The 21,170-nt window shown below is 52.4% G+C and overlaps 1 protein-coding gene and 1 pseudogene across 1 annotated transcript in view; one reads left to right on the forward strand and one right to left on the reverse strand.

Moving 5' to 3' along the window:
- The window catches only part of LOC101390062 (small ribosomal subunit protein eS8 pseudogene), a 32,770-nt pseudogene extending 19,205 nt beyond the window's left edge, over positions 1-13,565 (reverse strand).
- The window catches only part of COL23A1 (collagen type XXIII alpha 1 chain), a 324,150-nt gene that overhangs the window by 231,221 nt on the left and 71,759 nt on the right, over positions 1-21,170 (forward strand). Inside the window, exon 3 of the mRNA XM_087429264.1 lies at positions 18,928-18,972. Within this exon, the coding sequence (XP_087285390.1) occupies positions 18,928-18,972 (45 nt within the window). The remainder of the gene's footprint in view (positions 1-18,927; positions 18,973-21,170) is intronic.

The following is a 21,170-nucleotide window of genomic DNA, read 5'->3' on the forward strand; positions in this document are numbered from 1 at the left end:
TAATGATGAGGTGAGAGCGCACGAGTAGGAGGAAAAGAAAGAGAAGGTGGGACAGAGGCAGAAACAGCACAACAGGTGAATAAACAGAGGACGAACTGGAGAGACGCCACGCGGACAGATGCCCCGCATGCACTCGCGGGCTCCTCTGAGGGCTCAGTGTCTGTGAGCTGAAGGAGCTGTTCCCCAGGGCCCAGGGAGGAGGGCTTGGGAGAAAGAATTCACAAACACTCTTTCTGTCTACTAAAAAAAATTTTTTTCTCTAAATAAGCTTTGAATCCACTTCCAAGTATGTTTAGAAAGAGCAGTGGCAGCTTTCATGAAGGGTAAATTATAAGCGCTCTACTCAGAGCTGTGTTTAGGGACCTTCAGAAATATATGCAGCCCCTAAAGCAAGTGCTAAAATGCACATGAGACAAGAAACATATGCTGCTGTGACGATGTCAAGCAGGCCTACTGCGAGCATATGTGCTTTACTGTTGATGGAATATGCAGCAAGTGTTCCAGAAAGAGGCCTTTCCTGAAATGGAGGTCAATGAGAATACTCCCCCTTCTCATAAATCCTTGGGGGAAGAAACAGGCCTGTCTTCCACACATATGTGGCTAATTATCTGGGGGCTCAGGGCTCTCTCTGGAGAGTGGTTTACCAGGACCAGACCCACTCCCAGTGGTTTCCAACAGCCCAAGCTAGAAAGGCCGTGGCAGCTCGCCCTTGGTTCATAAACTGGTGTTTTCCCACCCCAGTGGGCAGAGGGGGTCAGACACAGGTGCTAAATAAGAAAGAAGAAAAGATACATCTCTCCTTCCCAATGCCCAGCAAAGATCAGACCTAGACACAAGCAGGTCTAGGTCTGGACACAGACCTAGGACACAGCGGTGTCCTGATAGACACCCTCTCTTTGCATGGTCGCTGGTCCAGTGGTCCATCCGTCTTAGTCCAGTTTGGCTGAATTTGGCCTGAGCCTGGGCCAGGCTCTCAGAGAACCAAGGCAAATCAGACGTGGTCCCTGCTCTGTGGGGCTCACAGTCCAGCAGAGAGACAGATGGGCAGACAGCTCCATCCCAGTGCATAAGTACTGTAGCCAGTAAATATTCCTGGCCCAACAAAGGGCAGCCAAGAAGGCTTCCCAGAGGAGGGTTCATGTCTTAGCTGGGTCTTGAAGGATGAGTACGAGTTTTCCTGGCAAGAAATGGGAGAAAGTACATTGGAGATATGAGCAACACAGCTCAGGGGTCATGGTGCGTTCTGGGCCAGGTGTTCTGACAAAAGGTGGGCCAGGAGTGACTTATGGAGGACAAGTAGGGGTGGGCAGAGCAAGCCAGAGAGGGTAGCCTGAGTCAGCCTGGAAGGGCCTTGGCCAAGGAGCTCAGACTGTGTCCCAAGGACAGTGGGGAGCCTGTGGATGGCTTTAAAGGGAAGTGGCACGATCAGATGTGTGGCTTTGAAGGCCCACCCTGACTTCAGGGTTGAGAATGAGAGGAGGGCAGCAAGAGAGGGGAGAGGAGCCGGGGAGAAGGCTGTGCCCCCCACCGTGGAGAGATGCTGGAGGGGACCCAGTGGGGACGGAGAGGGGCAGACTCTGGTTCTTTCTCTTTCTTACTCTGTGATTTGGGGCGTGTTACTCGACCTCTCAGGGGTGCAGTTCCACATCTGTACAATGGGGATAATAGTAGTGCCACCTCGTGGGGCTGTTGTCAGGTTCACAGTAATACATGCGAAACACCAGGACAGGGCCGAGGCACGGTCAGCCGCGTAGAGTGGCAGCTTTGTCGCCTTTTCTATTTGGAGGTGGTGCTCAGGAAGTGTGGACAGGATGGGTCCCCCCCTCATTCCCGGGGACTCCTGGGTCGATGGTGATGCAGTTCACAGAGACTGGGAATTCAGACAGAGAAATGGGGTGGGGGCAGGGGATAAGGACTTTGGTTTAGGCTGTTCAGCCAGTTTCCACTAGAACTGGTGAGAGGCTTCTGTCTCATCTCATCTAATCCTGAGGCAGAATAGCCTGGTGCCTCAGAGCGTGAATTCTGAGACACCAGAGCTCCTTGGACTGAATCCTTGCCTTGCCACTCGATGCTGTGTGACCTCAAGCCAGTGACTTGCCCTCTCTAGGTCCAGTTTCCTCCTCAATGGAATGAGGTAGAGGGTGGCTGTGAAAGTTACATGAGGATTGATGTGACAGTTCAGAGCGGCACCTGGCCCACAGTGATGCTCAGAAAATGTGCACTGCAGTGGTCCTAGCAGTAGTAGAAATCGTTTCTGGTGGTCTATGAGCCCAGCACTGGGGTCCCCAGGTTTGTAAACTCACAGCTCGGCTCCAACCTCCCACCCCTTGAGCACACAGAAAGCAACATGGCAGCGTGAAAAGTACGTGAGGCTTGAAATGTTTTGTAAGAAAGATGATAATATTTAAAGAGAAAGAAGGAGAAAAGAAACCTGTTGTGTTTTTTTTTTGGTTTTGTCTTGTTTTGTTTTTTGGCTTGAGGAAGATTCGCCCTGAGCTAACATCTGTTCTAGTCTTCCTCTACTTTGTATGTGTGACGCCTCCACAACATGGCCACTGACAAGTGGTATAGGTCTGTGCCCGGGATCTGAACGCGGGCTGCTAAAGCAGAGCACACGGAACTTGAACCACTCAGCCATGGGGCCGGGCCCACTAATTGGTTTTCAAGTGTGTTTCCTGGACCAGCAGCAACAGCATCCCCTGGGAATTTCTTAAAAATGCAAATTCTTGGGTTACTCCAGCCCCACTGAATCTGAAACTGGGTGTGGGGGGCGAGAACCCTCGAGTGCTTTCCGGAGTAACCCCAGCCCTCCCACCCCCACAGAGCAGTACAGGACCTCACATGAAAAAGGAGCTGCTTGTGTGTGGGATCTGTGGCCAAATGACTGCATCTGAATAGCTAGGAGAGGCCTGGGCAGTCCTATTTATTTATTTATGTATTTATTTATTTATTTTAAAGGCAAGTGCTTTGGAATTAGACACAACTGGGTTTGAATCCTAGCTCTGCCACACACCAGCTGGGTGACAAGTCCCTTCTCTCTGATCCTCTTTTACTTTATCTGCAGGGTAGGGTAGATGCCACCTCCCTGGCAAGGGTGCTGAGCAGAATAGATGAGCAAACATCTGTGCAACTCCCAGCACAATGCCTGGCCCATGGAAGTCCACAAGCAGGAGCCCCCTCCCTTGCTTCCCGCAGCATTCCAGCACCCCACTCCGGAGCTCTGGCAATGGCCAAATTTGTGGTGACATCTCCCCATTGCAGAAGCCTGACGTCGAGCTGTATGCAGGACCTAGGGCCTGCAGAGTGGAGCTGCTGCTCTCAGCAGTGGGCTCCCAGCTTCCCGGGTGGTGCTCCCACAGCCCCTGCCCAGGGAGTACCCTCCAGAGGAAGGCCAGTGCCTGCTGGACCAGCACAGCACCTCAGGAGGGAAAAAAGGGGTCCACTTGTGTCTGGGGACATCCGAGCATCTCTGGCCAGACTGTGGTCTGAGCAGATGGGAGACGGCTCAGGCAGTCCCCAATGTCACCGCAGGCACGATCCTGGGGGCCAAGTGGGTCTTGGGGACCCTGATGGCCACACACAGCTGGCCTGCCCACATCCCTCCCAGCTACCCCAGACTACAGGCCCCTTCCCACAGTGCCACCCCACTCAGGCAGTGCCACACGCCGTCCCACGTCCTCCACCCCCATCCAGCCAGGGAGCACACCTCTGCCCTGCCCAGCCTCCTTCCACTCCAGACAGCTGTGGGGAGGAAGGGGCAATTGAGCACGTCCTAGAGGCCAGTTTCCAGGCACAAGGAAGAGTGGCACAGAGAGGGAGGGCAATGAACACACCTGAGCTTGCAGGGGCAGTGTGCCGTGGAGTGGTCCCGCTGGTGGCACAGCGTCGGGATATCAGCCTGTGTCGTGGTTAGCGCCTCCATGGATGGGTGTCACTGGCCCATGGAACCCAGAGACAGGACCCATGCCTGGTCCATCATGGGGTCCCCAGGGCCTGCAGGGCCTCGAGGGGGTGTTTCAGGAATGACCACATAGGGGGTGGGTATTCAAATTCCTACTTGAGGCTGAGGGTCTGAGAGGTTAAATGTCATGTGTTATCTCAGCTCATCTCAAACGACCTTGAGAACTGAGGTCACTATCTCCATTCTGAAGGTGAGGAAACGGAAGCTCCAAGGCAGGAAACCACTTGCTCCGGGCCATACCAGTAAAAGCGGAATTTCTAGGACAAAAATACCATCTTTCCTCTTCAGAAGACAGGCTTTCTGACGGGAGGGATTCTGTTTGTCTTGTTTACAAAGGTATAAAGGATGAAATTAATCTTTTGAGCTTTATGCCCTTCCACAGCCGCTCTGGAGGGATGGCCAGCAGGGCAGGCCTGTGATCCCAGAGAGACTGGGAGGGAGAGGGAGGGGGACCAGCTTCTCCCAAGGGGACCAGGAATGAAGAGGGACGACAGGTACAGGAAGACCCTCTATTCCACCAGAAAGAAAAAATGCTGCCCAGCTAAACATAGAGTTACCATGTGACCCAGCAACTCCACTCCTAGATATATACCCAGAAGAATGCAAGGAGGGACTACAAGAGAGACACTTGCACACCAGTGTTCACTGCATCATTAGCAAAGGTGGAAACAGCCCAAGTGTCCATCACAGATGACAGGATAAACAAAATATACATACAGTGGTATAGACACACTGTGGAATACTATTCAGCCATGAAAAGGAATGAAGTTCTGATAGTACTTGTTTTAATCTGTTTGGGCTTCTATAACAAAAATACCGCAGACTGAGTGGCTTAAACAACAGAAATTTATTTCTCACCATTTTGGAGGCTGGAAGTCCAAGATCAAGGCACCGGCAGATTCGGTGTGTGGTGAGAGCCCGCTTCCTGGTTCATAGGTGGCCATCTTCTTGTGTGCTCACATGGCAGAAGGGGCGAGAGAGCTCTCTGGGTCTCTTTATAAGGTCACTAATCCCATTCATGAGAGCTCCACCCTCGTGACCTAATCACTTCCCAAAGGCCCATTTCCTAATGCCATCACGTTGGGGTTAGGATTTCAATGTGTAAATTTTAGGGGGACACAAACATTCAGTCTATAACAATGTTACAGCATGGGTGAACCTTGAAAACATTATGCTGAGTGAAATAAACCAGATACAAAAGGACAAATACTATATGATTCCACTTATGTGAAATATCTAGATATCTAGAATAGACAAATTCATAGACAGAAAGCAGATTAGAGGTTACCAGGGGCTGGGGAGAGGGGAATGGGGTGTTACTGCTTAATGGGTACAATATCTCTTTTTTGGAATGGATGAAAAAGTTTTGGAACTAGATAGTGGTGATGGTTGCACAACATTTTGAGTGTGCTTAATGCCACTGAACTGTACGCTGAAAAGTGGTTAAAATGGCAAATTTTATGTTATATATTTTTTACCAACATTTAAAAAAATAATGTAATAAAATGTATTGTATAAATACAATGGAATATTATTCAGCCTTAAAAAGGAAGGAAATTCTGACACATGCTACAACATGGATGAACCTCGAGGACACTGTGCTATGTGAAGTAATGAACCTCGAGGACACTGTGCTATGTGAAGTAATCCAGTCACAAAAGGACAAATACTATATGATTCTACTTATATGAGGTCCCTAGAGTGGTCAGGTTCATAGAGACAGAAAGGAGAAGGGTGTTTGCCAGGGCCTGGGGGAGGGGGAATGAGGAGTTATTGTTGAATGGGGACAAAGTTTCAGTTGTGCAAGATGAAAAGAGCTATGGAGATAGATGGTGGTGATGGTTGCACAACAGTGTGAATGTACTTAATGCCACTGAAGTGTACTCCTAAAAATGGTTAAGATGGTAAATTGTATATATATATTACCACAATTTAAAAAAATAATTTAAATTTTTTTAAATATAATGTCATAAAACAAAAACCATTGGGTGAATTGTATGGTATGTGAATTATATCTCAATAAAGCTGTTTAAAAAATAATACTGCCCCAAATGCAGCTGGACACTGTGGCTGACCTCCCCCAGCCAGGAGAAAGGATGGCCAATGTTGGAGCACGCGGGCCTGCCCACAGCCCACCGTTTGAGTGTTGGGGGAGGGCAGGGCCCAGCCCTGGGCACCTGTGACCTCCAGGCCCCCGTGAGGGCCCGGCCGCGCTGAAGGACAGGGTGCTGCTGGTTCATGAGGGAAGGGGAGTGGGGAGACTGCAGTCACCCTCAGAGCCGGCCTGCAGCAGACACGCGCCCAGAAAATCGGACCCAGGTCCTAACAGCTGCAACTCCCCAGCGGGAGCCGTGGTCCTCGGCCCCGGCCCTGGCCCCGGCCCCGGCCCTGGGGGTCAAGAAAAACGAGCGGTGAGTCCCCGGAGGCCCCTGGGAGCGGGAGTCAGCAGTGCAGGGGAGCCCGCAGCGGCTCGTTGTCCCCCGGGCACGATGCTGGCCCCCCGGGACCTTTCCGCTCAGCCTCTCGGCCCCTCTGAGGCGTGTGCCCTGCAAAGCCGGGGGACCTCCTCAGACCTGAGTCCTGTCAGCAGGCAGCAGAGGGGCCAGGCGGTGGGGCCACTCGACCTAGGGCGGCCCCGCCCCCACTCTGCACCAGAGGGCGCTGACGTCCCCGCCTCACGGGGGCCCCCGTGAGAATTACATGAGGTGGCACAGGCGTGCGGCTGGCTGCACACCGTCAGCCAGCAGGTGCCTCCTCAGTGCCCACTTCCGTCTTCCTTCTCCCGGTTCAGAAGGGCCCTGCACCCTTCCTCGGCTGTGCTCAGGGTCCCAGCACCTCGGGGCCTCCACCCCCCAAAACAGAGTTCCTCCGTGCTCTGGGCGCTTGGTTAGCACCTGCCTGTGCGTCAGGCCCCATTCAGGGCTGTAGCCATGATCCATCAGACGCGAGCCCCTCCTCTGGGAGCTGACGTTCCAGTGAGGAGAGAAACCATAAAAGTGGGAAAAGCACATAAAATACACCAGGTAATTTTGATAGAGATAAGTAGCTGGAAGAAAATGATATAGGAAAATGTGACAGAGCCTCTGAGGGTGGGGCATTTTAGACGGTGGTCAGGGAAGGCGTCCGGAGACATGACAGGGTCAGCCACACAGAGCTGTGTGCAAGGAGAGCCCCAGGTAGAGGGGACAGCTGGTGCAAAGGTCCTGAGGTGGGACCAGGCCTGGCAGTCTTGAGGAGCAGAAAGAAGGCCGTGTGGCAGAGGGTGGGGAGTGAGGGGGAGCAGGTGGGAGAGGGGACAGTGTCCAGAGCCTCTTTCCTCACGGGCTGCCCACTGGAGTAACCAAGCATCCGGGGTTGCCTGGGACTGTCCCAGCTTTAGCACTGAAAGTCCCAGGAAACCAGTCTGTCCTGAGCACACGGGAATGCTTGGTCACCCTAGTGCCCACCTGCTTCCCGTGTTTCCTGGATGTGGAAGTTAAAGTACCATAGGCCCTGCTGGGGGCTGGCATGCCCTCCACTTAGGAGAGCTCTGTTCTCCTGTCCCAAGGAGTTGGGAGTCCCAGGTCCAGGGCCCATGAGGTCAGGTCGCCTTGGAGCATGTGGTACATGCTGAGCAGCCAGCTTTCCCCTGAGTGTCACTTCCTAAGTCCACGCCCACCACCATGCTGGCCACATTCTGAAGGCCTCCAGCTGCCGGCCTTACCTGCCCTTTTCTAGAACCTTCTGAGTGGAGCAGGGTGGGGCTTCTAACACGCAGGTTATGAGGAATTCTCATGAAAATCAAAGCCCACACAAACGACTTTTAAGTTAAAAATAAATAAATAAATAATATAAAGCTTTTCATTCTCAAAAAGCAATAAATCCTGGCCTTCGTTAAGTTTGGAGGGATACATTGGCCCATGTGTCAGTGATTAAGGCTTTTGGGGGAATGAAGAGTTGAGGAATTTGGTATGTTTGGGGTGTGCTGGTTTCTGTGTGCCTCTCTGGAGCCTGTCTTCCAACAGGAAATAGGATCCCAGGAGATGAGAGGCTCTGGTGAGAAGCCAGTTTGCACTAGCGCAAATCCAGGTCTGGCAGAGCCCCAAAGAGCCACCCCGAGCTCTCCTACCCACCACTGACCACCCGACACCCACTGTACACAGCCTGTGCCCTGGATGTACTCCCCATCTGCACGGGTCCCAGAGTCCAGCCGTCGGCGTCAGTCACCACGGTTTCTTTTTATGCAATACCTTTCTTAGCCTGGGCACCAGCTCTGTCCAGATTCAGGTTAACCTGACTCTTAGCCTCCACCCTTTGAGAGTCCAAGAAAGTCCTCCCCTTCCTGGAGTCTTTCCACACCCTCCCCTTCCAATCCAGGCAGCTGGACAGTCAGGGCCTCTTCAGCCCTCAGAGATGTTCTCATCGCCGTGAGCCCCATGGGAGAGAAGGGCCCTGGTCCCTCTCTGTCCCTCCGATGCGCTTTTCACTCTTCGTGTAAGTTTGCTCAGCCCTCCCTTCAGCTGCCTGAGCCGAGGGCTGTGGGGAGGGGGCTCTGCCAACCTGAGAAATGGCCTGTTACTGGGCTGCCCCAACACAGGGTACCTGTGTGCCTTACATCTGTCTTTCCAAAGGACCCTTCAAGTAGTCCCTGAAAGTCTCCACTCTAAGACACAGAAGCCCCACACACCCCTTTACCAAAAGCCCTTCCATGAACCCTGTCACTCTGACCCAGAAACCTACCAACCCTCGCCCCCTCCACAATGTTCTGCTTCTTTCCAGGGCCTTCTTGGAGTTGCCTCTGGATGAAACATTCTATTTTTTAGCTCGAGTGCCTACACCAAGGTCCGTTTCCACAAGAAGAGGCTCTTAGCAGGGCAGTGTCGATGCAGGCAAGAGCACCGGCAGACCCAGGCCCAGCTCCTGGCCCTCACCAGCTCTGCAACTGGGACAGGCCAGCTCACCTTTGGGCCTCAGTTTCTTTTCTGTAAGCGGGTTCACCACATCCACATCTCAGAGGTACCAGCAGGACTGAAGAGAGAGCAGAAGCACCCAGCACATGGCCTGCAGGGGCTCAGCAAATGCCAGTGGTTGGCCACCCTCCCCAGGCTCCCTGCACCCCCTTGCCTGAGCCCCTCCTGCCAAGACCCTTGGGAGGTGGATCTTGGGTCTGGTGAGCCACTGGCGTGAGTAATGGGTCTGGACCCCCTGATCCCATTTTAAATGCTTTATTAAAGCCACTCCTGATTCAGGGGGAGGGACCAGCCCGGAAGTGGCCAGCATTTCAGGTGGCACGAGGAGGGCGTGCCAAAAGAGCCCAGAGCCTACCATGCCCCCATGCTGGTGGCATGTAGCATTTTGTTTCAAAATTTACTTCATGGACCTGTGAGAGCCATCTCTGGGCCCCTTTTGTGTGGGTCCTGGTATATTAAAAAATAATAGTAACAATTGCCAAGAAATGGTTATAAAAATCGTGGACTATTTTAACTGCTCACCTTCAACAGACATCTTCTTGTGCAGGAGGCTGGCGGTAGGGTTTGGATGAGAGGGCTCGAAGTCTACACCGCACCACCCACTACCAGCTGTATGACCTTGGAGGGTCAATTAATCTCTCTGTGCCTCAGTTCCTCCACCTATAAGATGGAGATAACAGTAGAAGCCTTCCTCCTAGGTTAGATGTGAGGAATATATGAGTTAACAGCATGGAATGGAGATTAGTGCCAGACATAGAGTAAACCCTCGATAAACGGTGCCGCCTAACTCGTGTTTTTATTGAACACTGTGGCCATCCAGGTCTGTCAGCTTCTTTGGAGAAAACATCAGTGTCCGCATTTGAGGTCCTTTGCTAACGTGAGGGTGGGGCCGCCTGCTAGCCCGCCCCCCCTGAGATGGGCTCTGTCCACTAGGTCACTGAATGGCACCATGTCCAAGTGGGCTCACCAGGTCTGGTTGTTGGGGCAGTAGGGGTCTGTCACTGGCCTGGACAAACGTCCTGGTTCCAAGCAAACATTCCAGCCCCAGCAGCCTGTGGCGTTGCTTTTCTAAACTGCATCAGGACCTTCCAACAAGAGTGGGCCCACTGCAGTGTGGCGGATGGTGGAGGACAAGCCTGCGGGGGCATGAACCCCTTTGGAATGAGCTGTATTTGCTGGGCAAGAGGCTGTGATTTTAATTCCAAGAGGACAACATGGCCCCCGTGTTGGCTGAGCCTGAGCAGCCTGCCTGCTGGCCAGCCTTTCTGGGTGTCAGTGCCATGTCCCCCCGGCCACCCAGAGAGGTCCACAGGACACACCTGCTGCCCTCCTCCGAGGGACTGAGGGCTTTGTTAGGCCGGCCTGGACATGCGCAAGGAGAACGGTCCCCTGCCCTGGAGGGAGTTTCCAACTCTGAGGTTGGTCTGAAACTTGTACAACAAAATGATCTGGGGAGATGTTTTAGTGATTTGGTCTTGGCAGCTCAAATCCAAGGACCTCCTGGGCCTTCTCCACTCAAGGCATACCCCCACGATGGCCCTGGAGCCCAGGCAACCTCAGGGAGCTCCGGGCTGAAGGCCTAGGGGATTTGGACCAGCTGACCCCCACTGCCCTCCAAGAGGTTTGGGAAGAGGGTCAGATAAAGGGGCCGATGCCCATGAGAAGGGCCAGGTGTGAAGGCTGAGGGGAGCTGTGGACACACCCTGGGACGATAAAGAGAGCTTGGCCTTGGTTACAGGGGTGAGGCATTCAGAGGAACAGCCCTGGAGTCACACAGACCTGGGTTCGATTCCTGGTTCTACCATCTCCACACTGCGTGACCTTGGGGACGCCTCTGTCCTCTGTGACTACACAGTGCCAGGCTCTCAGGAGACACTCAGCTGTGGTCATTAGCAGCACTGCCAACAGCATCACCGTGGTCTCCGTCAAGCCGACCTGAGTCCACAGTCTCGCTCTGGCCCTTGTAGCTGGGAACCCTGGGAGCATTTCTTTTCTTTTTTTTTAATTATGGTAAAATACACCTAACTTAAAATTTACCATTTTAACCATTTTTCAGTACATTCACACTGTTATGCAACCATCACCATCATCTATCTCCAGAACTCTTTCCATCTTGCAAAACTGAAACTCTATACCCATTAAACAACAGCCTCCCATCCCCTCTCCCCCTAGCCCCTGGCAACCACTATTCTGCTACTGTCTGTCACTATGAATCTGACTATGCTAGGGACCCCATATAAGTAGAATCATACAGTATTTGTCCTTTTGTGTGATATATTCACATTTATTCACCGGACTATTTCACTTAGCATAATGTCCTCAAGATTCATCCATGTTGTAGCATGTGTCAGAATGTCCTTCTTTTTTGTGTGTGTGTGAGGAAGACTAGCCCTGAGCTAACATCTGTTGCCAATCTTCCTCTTTTTTTGCTTCAGGAAGATTGTTGCTGAACTAACATCTGTGCCCATCTTTTTCTATTTTGTATGTGGGACACCGCCACAGCATGGCTTGATGAGCAATGCGTAGGTCCGCACCCAGGATCCAAACCCACAAACCCCAGGCCACTAAAGTGGAATGAGCAAACTTAACCACTATGCCACTGGGCTGGCCCCAGCCTGTCCTTTTTTAAGGCTGAAGAATGTTCCAGCGTGTGTATATACCTCATTTTGCTTATCCATTCACCCATCGATGGACATTTGGGTTGCTTCCGCCTTTTGTCTGTTGTGTCTGGGAGCATTTCTTGACTTCCTTGAGCCTCAGTTTCTCCAATCTTTAGGGAGAAAAGAGTAGAGAGGGATTAAAGCACTTTCCAGAACTGTGTATAAGTTCAAACTGTGTATAAATTGCCCAAAAGCCCCTGCCCTTAGGGCTGGCAGAAGGGAGAAGTGGGGGCAGGGCCAAGGGCTGAATGACTGGCCAGAGCCCAGGGGAAGAGGGAGAGGGAGGGGCCTGGTCAGGCTGTCCCCTACACAGCCCAGCTGGGGCAGGGTGGCCCCAGGCTTGTAAGAGGGCAGCAATAAGGCAGGCATTGCCAGAGGAGGGGTCTGACGGAGCCTGCTGGGGTTCGGGGCCCCCACTCCATGGTTGGTCAGCGGTGCGAGTTCTCCAGCCCAACTAGAGATGAGATTTTTATGAATTAGAAATGGTTCCATTTTATGTGGCTTTGAACCATGCTTGAGAACACCATCCTCCTGGAGTCATCTCGTGAGCAGGCGGTTGTCATGGGCATCCTGAGCAGTTAGCAGCAAGCTGGGGCCCTCGCCCGCCCATGCTGTGCTGAAACCTCAGGACTTCTTTGAGAAATCCCATTCCCAGACCACTCAGCCTCTGCACCCTGATTCCCAGGTCCACAGACAGACAGTGATTAGGGACATGGAAAAGCCCCAGAGTGGCCTTGCCCTTGTGGGCTCAAGGCCAGCATGTAGTTGAGGCTCGCTCAGCATCTGGACTCCAGCCCTGCCCACAGAGTTGCTGCAGTGTAGCCACTGCCTCAGGCTTTGCCACCTTAGGGGACACACGAGAACCTGTTTACATCAGGGCTCCAGATTCTGATGAGCCAGAGGCCCCTCCAGCCAGTTATCTTCTGGGGTCCCAAATAGGCCCCTCTTTTGTGCCCTCAAGGTGCTGTGTCTGCTGCCAGCTCGTCTGTTTAACAGCTCTGCAAGGCAGGTGAAGCTGCCTCCACCCCTGAACTTTCATCCCCGTGGGTTGGGAAGCCAAGGCTCAGAGAGGTTGAATCACTTGCTCAGGGTAAACAGCTTCCATATCAATGTCACGTCTTTTCCCCTCCTGTGCCAGCATCCCCTTGTTGGTATCTGTTGCCCACGGCCCCTGGAAGGAAGCTTCACAGATGCCACTATGGCAGCACCTGCTGTGACACACTGGGGTCCCCACAGCTGCCAGCCCCCGACCCAGAGCCATGTGGATCCCACACGGCAGTGGGAGAATGGCCAAGCTGGTCTTCAATACCCACAGACTCTGCAGCTGGGACGGTTTTTCCAGCAGCATCCTTGGGCAAGACCTGTCCTCTCCCTCACAGCCTGAGTTTCCCCATCTATACATGAGCAGGTCGATCAAGACAGACTCCCAGCTGCCTTCCAGGGCAGGCTGAGTTTCTGAGTCTGTGCCGGTGGTGGGAGACAGTCTTCCACTGCAGAAAGGAAGGAAAAGAAAACCAGCAAGGAGAAAGCTCTGGGGCGAACCGCTGGGCCGGGGGCCTGGTTTTGCTTGTTAGGAGAACATCTCAGCTGCAGCCAGCCGGCCCGGCTATTCCTGGAAGGTGCGGGCAATCTGCTGCAGGCCTAGCCCCCATGCCCAGGGGCAGAGCCAGCCTAGGTGGAGGCAGAGGTCGCAGCCCCAGTCTGCTCTGCTGCTTGCCCCAGGGGCACCACCTCTCCTGTCGTCAAGGCTGCCTGCCCAGGGGTTCAGCATGTTGGGCACAACTGTCTTTGCACCTTCAGAACCACAAACTGATCATAAAAGGCTCCCCAAGTTAGCGGCTATGTGCCTTAGGCAAGTCTTTTCACCTCGCTTAGCTTCAGAGCTCTCCTCCGTACAGGGGATACCAGCGCCTTCTTCAAAGGGCTGTAAGGGGAATAGATGAGCTCTTTGGATGAGCAGCAGGTGACCTGGAGCACAGAGAGTCCCGAGTTCATGTTCGCTGGATGAGAAGCCGGCCGGGTGCCCAGGAGATGCTAAACCAAGCTTGCTGCCCATGGCTGACCCTTAGCACCTGATAGTCTAGAAACTCATGGAGGGCTGTCCTTCCCGCATTCCCCATGCAAGTTCTACAATCCAGGCCTCACATGTGATTGACCTCTCCGTTTGCAAAAGCAGCAGACTGGGAGCCCAGCAGTCAGCGTGGAACTCAGCTCTGGCATTTCCCCTCCCCCAGGGCCTCTGTTTGGCCAAGCATAGCAGGCCTCGCAACCTCTGCCTTCCTTGTGGGGGAGGAAGCAGGGCAGAATGCACCCCCTGTCTCAACGGCTTGTGCCCATCAAACCACGTAGTCCTGCCTCTCTTCTAAGCTGTGGATCTTGTTATATTTGACGGTCTTTTTTTTTTTATTGAGGTAACATTGGTTTATAACATTATATAAGTTTCAGGTGTACATCATTATATTTCAATATCTGTGTAGACTACATCGTGTTTACCACCCAAAGTCTAATTACCATCTGTCATCGTACACGTGTGCCCTTTTACCCTCCCCCATCCCTCGTCCCCTCTGGTAACCACCAATCTGTTCTCTGTGTCTATGTGTTGGTTTGTTTTTATCTTCTACATATGAGTGAAATCATACATTATTTGTCTTTTTCCATCTGACTTATTTCACTTAGCATAATATCCTCAAAGTCCATCCATGTTGTCGCAAATGGCAAGATTTCGTCTTTTTATACAGCTGAGTAGTATTCCGTTGTATATATACATCACATCTTCTTTATCCATTCATCCGTTGGTGGGCACTGAAGTTGTTTCCAAGTCTTGGCTCTTGTGAATAATGCTGCAATGAACATCGGAGTGCATTCAAATATCTTTTTGAATGAGTGTTCTTTGGATAAACACCCAGAAGTGACATAGCTGGATCATATAGTAGTCCTGTGTCTCTTTTAAGCCGTGGATCTTGTTAGATTTGACAGTCTTTTAAAGAGAATGCCAGGAAATGGTGAAGAGGGACCTTAGGCTTCCTTACCCATCCATTCTCTCCCTCCTTCTTCCTTCTCTCAACAAATGTCACTGGGTCCTGCCCCATGCCAGGAGTTGGGGACACAGAGCTGCATGAGATGCAGACCACACACTTCAGCGAACTACCTTCTGTTAGGAGGGGGAGAAATCAGGCATGGAAGAAAATGTGGATGGTAGAGGAGAGACTGGGCTTGGGGAAGCGTGCGCCTGATGCGGAGGAGGAAGGAGTCTGGGGGCCAGGAGGATGCGACAGGACAACTCCCAAGTGGTTTATGGCTAGGCTACGTGAGTACTGGTGGTGCCTGCACTTACGTGAGAAGGGAACCCTGTGGGGAAGCACGGGGGGAATTGAGAGATGAGTTTCGGTTGGGACACGTTGAATCTCGGAATAAAGAGTTGATCAGTTGTCAGTTTGTGAGCTGTTCACACAGAAGCCTCCAAGATCTGGTTTGAATTGGCCCTGGAGAGGGCTCATGAGCAGTAGCCTCATTCTCTGTCTCCACTTACGCCCTTTCAGTTGGGAGTCCTGTCCAGTCTGCCAGGCCTACAGCCCCTCAGGCCCTGGGCGCTCAGTGACACCCTGGCTCCCTCCTCACTGGGCCTTCTGCCTAACCATGCCACCCAGGAGAACCACCCAGACAAATCCATCAGTTCCGCTACCTCAGTGAAGGCACATGTCTTCATCTGGCTTGAGTTAAGCAGATGGAGAATTTTATAGTCATACCCAGTAATGGCCATCAGAAAACCATGGTGCTTTCAGATCCAGGAAGAGCCTGGCTGACTCTCCCACGCATGGGCCTCTCCTGCCATATCTCACACCTCAGCCTGGGGCCTGAGACAAGCCAGGGACTGGCTCGCTGGGCCTTATGAGTGAAAGCTGGGCCTTTTTCCTCCTACAACCAGAGGAGTGTGATGCTACGTGTGCCAATGGGGTTCCTGTTCCCACACCCTCACTCACCCTAAAAACAGATGTGCCCAGAGAGGAGAAAAGGCCTAACACCAGGCAGCCACAAGGTTTCCAGGCTGACAGTGCCCCACACAGGAGCCGGAAAGGAGATCAGGACGTATGTTTTGGCCATGACCGGCCTGATGCTGGTGGGACACCCAGGTGGAGATGTCAGGTTGACCATTGGCCAAGCAGTGTGGGTGTTGCGGGCCTCAGCTGAGATCGTGGACCTGGAGGCGCTTCATAGTTTGTAAATCCCTCACCAGTGTGAGGAGCTGTTGTCTGTTACAGGGTCAGAATCTTGGCCTTACCAAGTCAGCATAGCCCCAGGCGATGCCAGCACGAAGCTCAAGGTCTGTGTCTGGTGTCGGGAAAAGTCAAGGGCTGTGTAACTGGCGTGGATTTCACTCTCGGACTCAGGGCTGCATCACTTACATGGTCACATGATCTTCAACCAGGGCGCCAAGGCTGCACAGGAGGAAAAGACAGTCTCTTCAACAAGTGGTGCTGGAAAGACTGGAGATCCACATGCAAAAGAATGAAGTGGGACCCTTACCTTATGCCACATACAAAAATTAAGGCAAAGGTTAAAAGGCAACGAAAGCAAAGATAGACAAATTGGACTACATCAAACTTAACTTCTGTGCAGCAAAGGAAACAACAGAGTGAAAAGGCAACCTACAGAATGGGAGAAAATATTTGCAAGCCATATATCTGATAAGGAGTTAATATCTAGAATATATAAAGAACTCCTACAACTCAACAACAACAAAAATCCAATTAAAAATGGGCAAAGTACTTGAATAGACATTTCTCCAAAGAAGATGTACAAATGGCCAACAGGTATATGAAAAGATGCTCAACATCACTAATTATTAAGGAAATGCAAATCAAAATCACAATGAGATATAACCTCATACCCATTAGGATGGACACTATCAAAAAAACAGAAAATAAAAAGTGTTGGGAAGGAAGTGGAGAAATTGAAACCTTTGTGCACTGTTGGTGGGAATGTAAAATGGTATAGACACTATAGAAAACAGTATGATGCTTCCTCAAAAAATTAAAAATAGAACTACCATATGATCCAGCAATACTGCTTGTGGATGAAGAAAATGTGGTATATACATACAATGGCCTGTTATTCAGCCTTAAAAAAGAAGGAAACTGTCACATTCTACAACACGGATGAACTTTGAGGACATTATGCTAAGGGAAACAAGCCAGTCACAAAAAGACAAATCCTGTGTGATTCTACTTATGTGATATCCAAAATAGGCAACTTGTAGAGACAGAAAGTAGAATGGTGGTTGCCTGGGGCTGGGCAGGGGGAGGGAGAGCTGTTCGATGGATACAGAGTCTCAGATTTGCGAGATGAGAAAGCTCTAGAGAACTGTTGCACAACCACGTGCATGTAGTTAACATTACCGCACTGAACACTTAAAAATGGCTAAGATGGTAAATTTTATGTGTTTTTGACCACAGAAAAAAAAATTTTTAATTACAAATTCAGGAATGCAAGAAATAGCATGTTTCTCATTTTTAAATTTTGTGTAACCATCTTGACCTCACGCCCCCAGTCCACAAGGCTGAAATTCCTCATCACCTCCTCCTCAGGCTTGCAGAGGTTTCCGGGTCTCAAGCCTAACATAGCACTGAGGGGCTCCCTCCCCATGCTGACGAATGTCTCCTCTCTCTTTTTCTCAGAGGCTCTTCCTCCTCTCCATCCAGGACTCCCCCTCAACAAAAAGCACCGCTCACCCGGGGCCGCCTCTGCTTTTCTGCCCTCTCCCAGTCCTGGGCCAGGGGCGCACAAATGGGCCTGACCACCTGCTGGAAAACAAGAAGGAAAGAGGGAAACCCACACAAGGTTTTCAGTAAACCAGCCTGCCTCAGACCTGAGTCCTGGCCAGTCTCTGCCTCTCCTCTCTGGTTGTTCTGGGAATTTTTGAGGGGTTTTAAGGTGAACTTTTACGGAAAAGAGCAGTGCCTTGTAATAGTCATAGCCTGTGGTTCTTCTTTTTTGTGTGTGTGAGGAGATCAGCCCTGTGCTAACATCCCCCAATCCTCCTCTTTTTTTGCTGAGGAAACGTCCGTGCCCATCTTCCTCCCCTTTATATGCGACACCGCCACAGCATGGTCTGACAAGCGGTGCGTACGTGCGCGCCGGGGATCCGAACCGGGGAACCCCAGGCTGCCGCAGCGGAGCGCGCGCACTGTAACGCTTGCGCCACCTGGCGGCCCCAGCCTGCCGCTCTTCTGCCTGCGGGCCCAGCCCGGATCCCGGCATGCAGTGGGTGGGCACGAGAGAGAGGGGTATAAAGTGCTGTCTACAGTTGCAGTCTAGTACACACAGCCTCACTGCGCATACCTTTTCCTCTGGCCCCTGAGACAAGGAAGGAAGAAGCGGGGGTAGCTCACCTAAGAAGCAGTGAAAACGGGCTGAGCGGAGACGAAGGGGCTCAGGGATGTTTGCAGGGAGCGCGAGGCGAGGCCACGGGCGCGAGGACGGGGACGAGGGAGCGCTGGCCGGCCTCAGCCCTCCACCCCCGGGGCGAGCTGAGCTGGGCGCTGGGCGCGGGGCGGACCGAAGGCCGGACCTCGGGCTCGGGGCAGAGGGCTGGACGGCGTTCGTTACCCAGAGCCCTCTCCTTCGGCATCGCGGTCACTCGGGTCTCGGGGCCCGACATGGGCGGACGGGGAGAAGGCCAACCAGGATGGTCTGCATCATAAATTCAGAAAGGCTTAAAACATGCGGACGGAGGACTAGATACTGAAAAGACTGTGCGTTGGCGGGCCCATCATCTGCAGTAAATCATGAGACACTTCTAAGCGCCTCCCTCGAGCTGTGGGGTAGGGAGGTACCAAAGGTCTAGCAAGGAAGGTAGGACGGTAGATGGACAGGACGGTGCCTTTGAAATGCCGTCACAGTGCCTTTATGTGGTGTGTTGTCTCTGCTGTTTTAGTTCAGTGACTATTAAAAACCATTTGTCAGGGCTTTCATAAGATAACTCCCACCCTCAGCCTTATTTTTCTGCTAAGTCTAAAGTTTCTCAGCTGCAAACTCTTCTGCTTCAAGAGATTCCAGGTAGTGAATCTTTTTGACTGGGGAAGCACTAGTGAATGAACAGATAATTGAGTAACTGAGTGAGGGGTGACAATGCAGCCAACAGGGAGCAGCCAACAGAGAGCATCCAGGGGAGCAGGGGCGAGGGAGGGCAGGAGACCTGGTTTCTCCCCACTCCTCTCCCCTCCTCCAGCCAGCAGGTGATGGGCAGGCTGCCCCCAGGAGCTACTCCGGAGTGGGCGGGTGGGCCGGCAGCAGGCAGGCTGTGCCCAAGCCCACTGGCTTCCCTTCTCAACAAGTGTGTCCTTGTTTTCCTGTCTAGGCCCCCCTGGACGGCGTGGCAAGCCTGGAAGAAGAGGCGATCCCGGTGAGTCCCAGGTTCTCTCAGTTCCTAAACCTAGGCCTGGAAGTCTGCCCTTGACCTGGGACCTGGCTGGAGGTGCCAATCCCGGTACCATCCCATAACTCAGGACCCTCGAACCCAGCCAGTCTTCTCTCCCTTCCACTTCCAGCCACCGTCCCCAGGGCCGCAGTGCTTCCTGACATCCACAATTCCAGTGACAGTGCCCTCTGTGCCCTTGGCCACTCCTTGAATCTCATTATCAGCCTAAGTCTCTAGTCTCCCACTCCGAAACGGCCTCCTCTCTTTGTGGGAATTGATGGTGATTCCACCAGCCCACAGTCTCTACCATGGGTTCCTCAACACAACACGATGGTTCTCCTGTGTGTGCCCAGACTTGGCCTGTCCTTCCCTTGGCAGAGCCACCAGGAGGAGACTCTTCACCTTCCTTCCATACGACCTGCAGACTCACCTAGAGTCACCGCCAGTCTCCCTCCCGCCATCTGCATCTCACACACAATGCACTCACTCTGCACATCCACTTCCCCCCGACTCTCAGTGAAGCTTCCCTAAGAGGCGTCCACACCCCCCAACCCTTGCTCCAGCTCCTCCACCTTGCCTTCCATTCATCCCAGCCCCTCCAGTCTCTTTTCACTGTCACCCCACTTTCATCTTCTTGGCCAAAGTCACAGCTGACCTCCTCATGGCTATGCCGCAGATGCGTTGCTGTCTTTATCTTCCGTGACCCACACTGTTGGACCTCCCCCCGCCAGTATTCCCAGCTCAGCTCTGGCCTGTGTTTCCTCCCACATCTCTGACCCCTTCTTCTTTGCCTTTTCTATAGGACCCTGCTTGCCTCTTAGATGAATCTGCCCTTGACCCTCTTCTCTCCTCTGTCCCACCCCAGAGGCTCTGGCTCCCCCATGATTCTGATGACATTCTTGCCCCACTGAACCCAGCACCTCCCCCAACCTCCTCTCCTCCAGCCCCCTGTCGCAGGGAGGAGACCTCGGCCACCCGCTTCCCTGTGCAGACACCTGGGCATCATCTTTGATCCCTCCCTTCCCCATTCCCACACCAAGTCCCAGTCCATCTCCTCCTCAGTACATCTTGGACCCGTGCCGCCTTCTCTGTCCTCACCGCCACAGCCTCTTCCGCTCTCACCACTCCTCCCTCTGTGTCCCCCACCTCCAGCCTCACTGTGGGGGTCCAGGGCTTTCCCACTCTGAGCCTGCACTCTTACATCCTCCCCTGCACAGAATGCCTTCTCCTCTACCTGGACTCTTACCCCAAGTTCATTATACTTTGTCCTGTAAGTCTTGCTCAAGCATCTCCTCCAAAAAGCCTTCTCTAACCTCTTTGGCTGGGGGCTATTGCACAGAGCAGGTTCCGGGAATGTAAATGCACAAAACAGTGGATGAATGAATGAATGAATGAATGCACACATGCTCAGCCCCTAAGCAACTTCACAAGAAGGGTGTGATGGTGATGCCAGAGGGGCCCACCACCAGGACCCCGGACCAGTTGGGCCCAGGGGTAGTGGGGCAGCTTCTCTCTGAACCTCAGACTCTTCTCCCTGGTGCTGGGCATGGGCTTCTTGCCCGCTATGTGCTTGCATCTTCTAGTTCGTTATAAAGATGGCTTGCGGATAAACTCCCTCGTGTTCACTGGTAGGAAATGCCCTTTATGGTTCTCTGTTTGCTTTGACTTCCAGAAGCTGAAGGCTGTTTTGTATTTGATTGCTATGGATTTTGTGTGTAATCACCACCACCCACCCTCCCCCCACCGTCAGCACCGCCAGCCCGCCAAATACACACGTCACCACTCAGTTCTCATTTCTTCCTCGTAAAAGCTTTTATTGCCTTTTATTGTAAGCTCCTGACATCCTTTTTAGAAGGGGATGAGGAATACATACTGACTTTTTTTAGGACAATATATAATATTACTCAATTTACTCAAAAACTCATTAGAATTATGACTCTAGTTTACAACAATCTAAAAGTCAAAGAAAGACGAGGACTTACTGGGCCTCTAACACTGCGCTGGGTCCTTTCAGTCCTTCATCTCCTGTGAGCCTCACAGAGCCCTGCAAACAGATGAATATGTTATTATCCCCATTTTGCAGATAAGGAAACTGAGGCTTCACGAGGAGAAGTGCCTTATCTAAGGTGTGGGCAGCACCTCCTCCCCTTCTCTGCCTTTCCCAGTGGTGTCCTGATTCTCTG

The sequence above is a fragment of the Ceratotherium simum genome, chromosome 4, assembly GCF_057802395.1.
Source record: "Ceratotherium simum simum isolate JZ-2026a chromosome 4, ASM5780239v1, whole genome shotgun sequence".
Classification (NCBI taxonomy): Eukaryota; Metazoa; Chordata; class Mammalia; order Perissodactyla; family Rhinocerotidae; genus Ceratotherium; species Ceratotherium simum.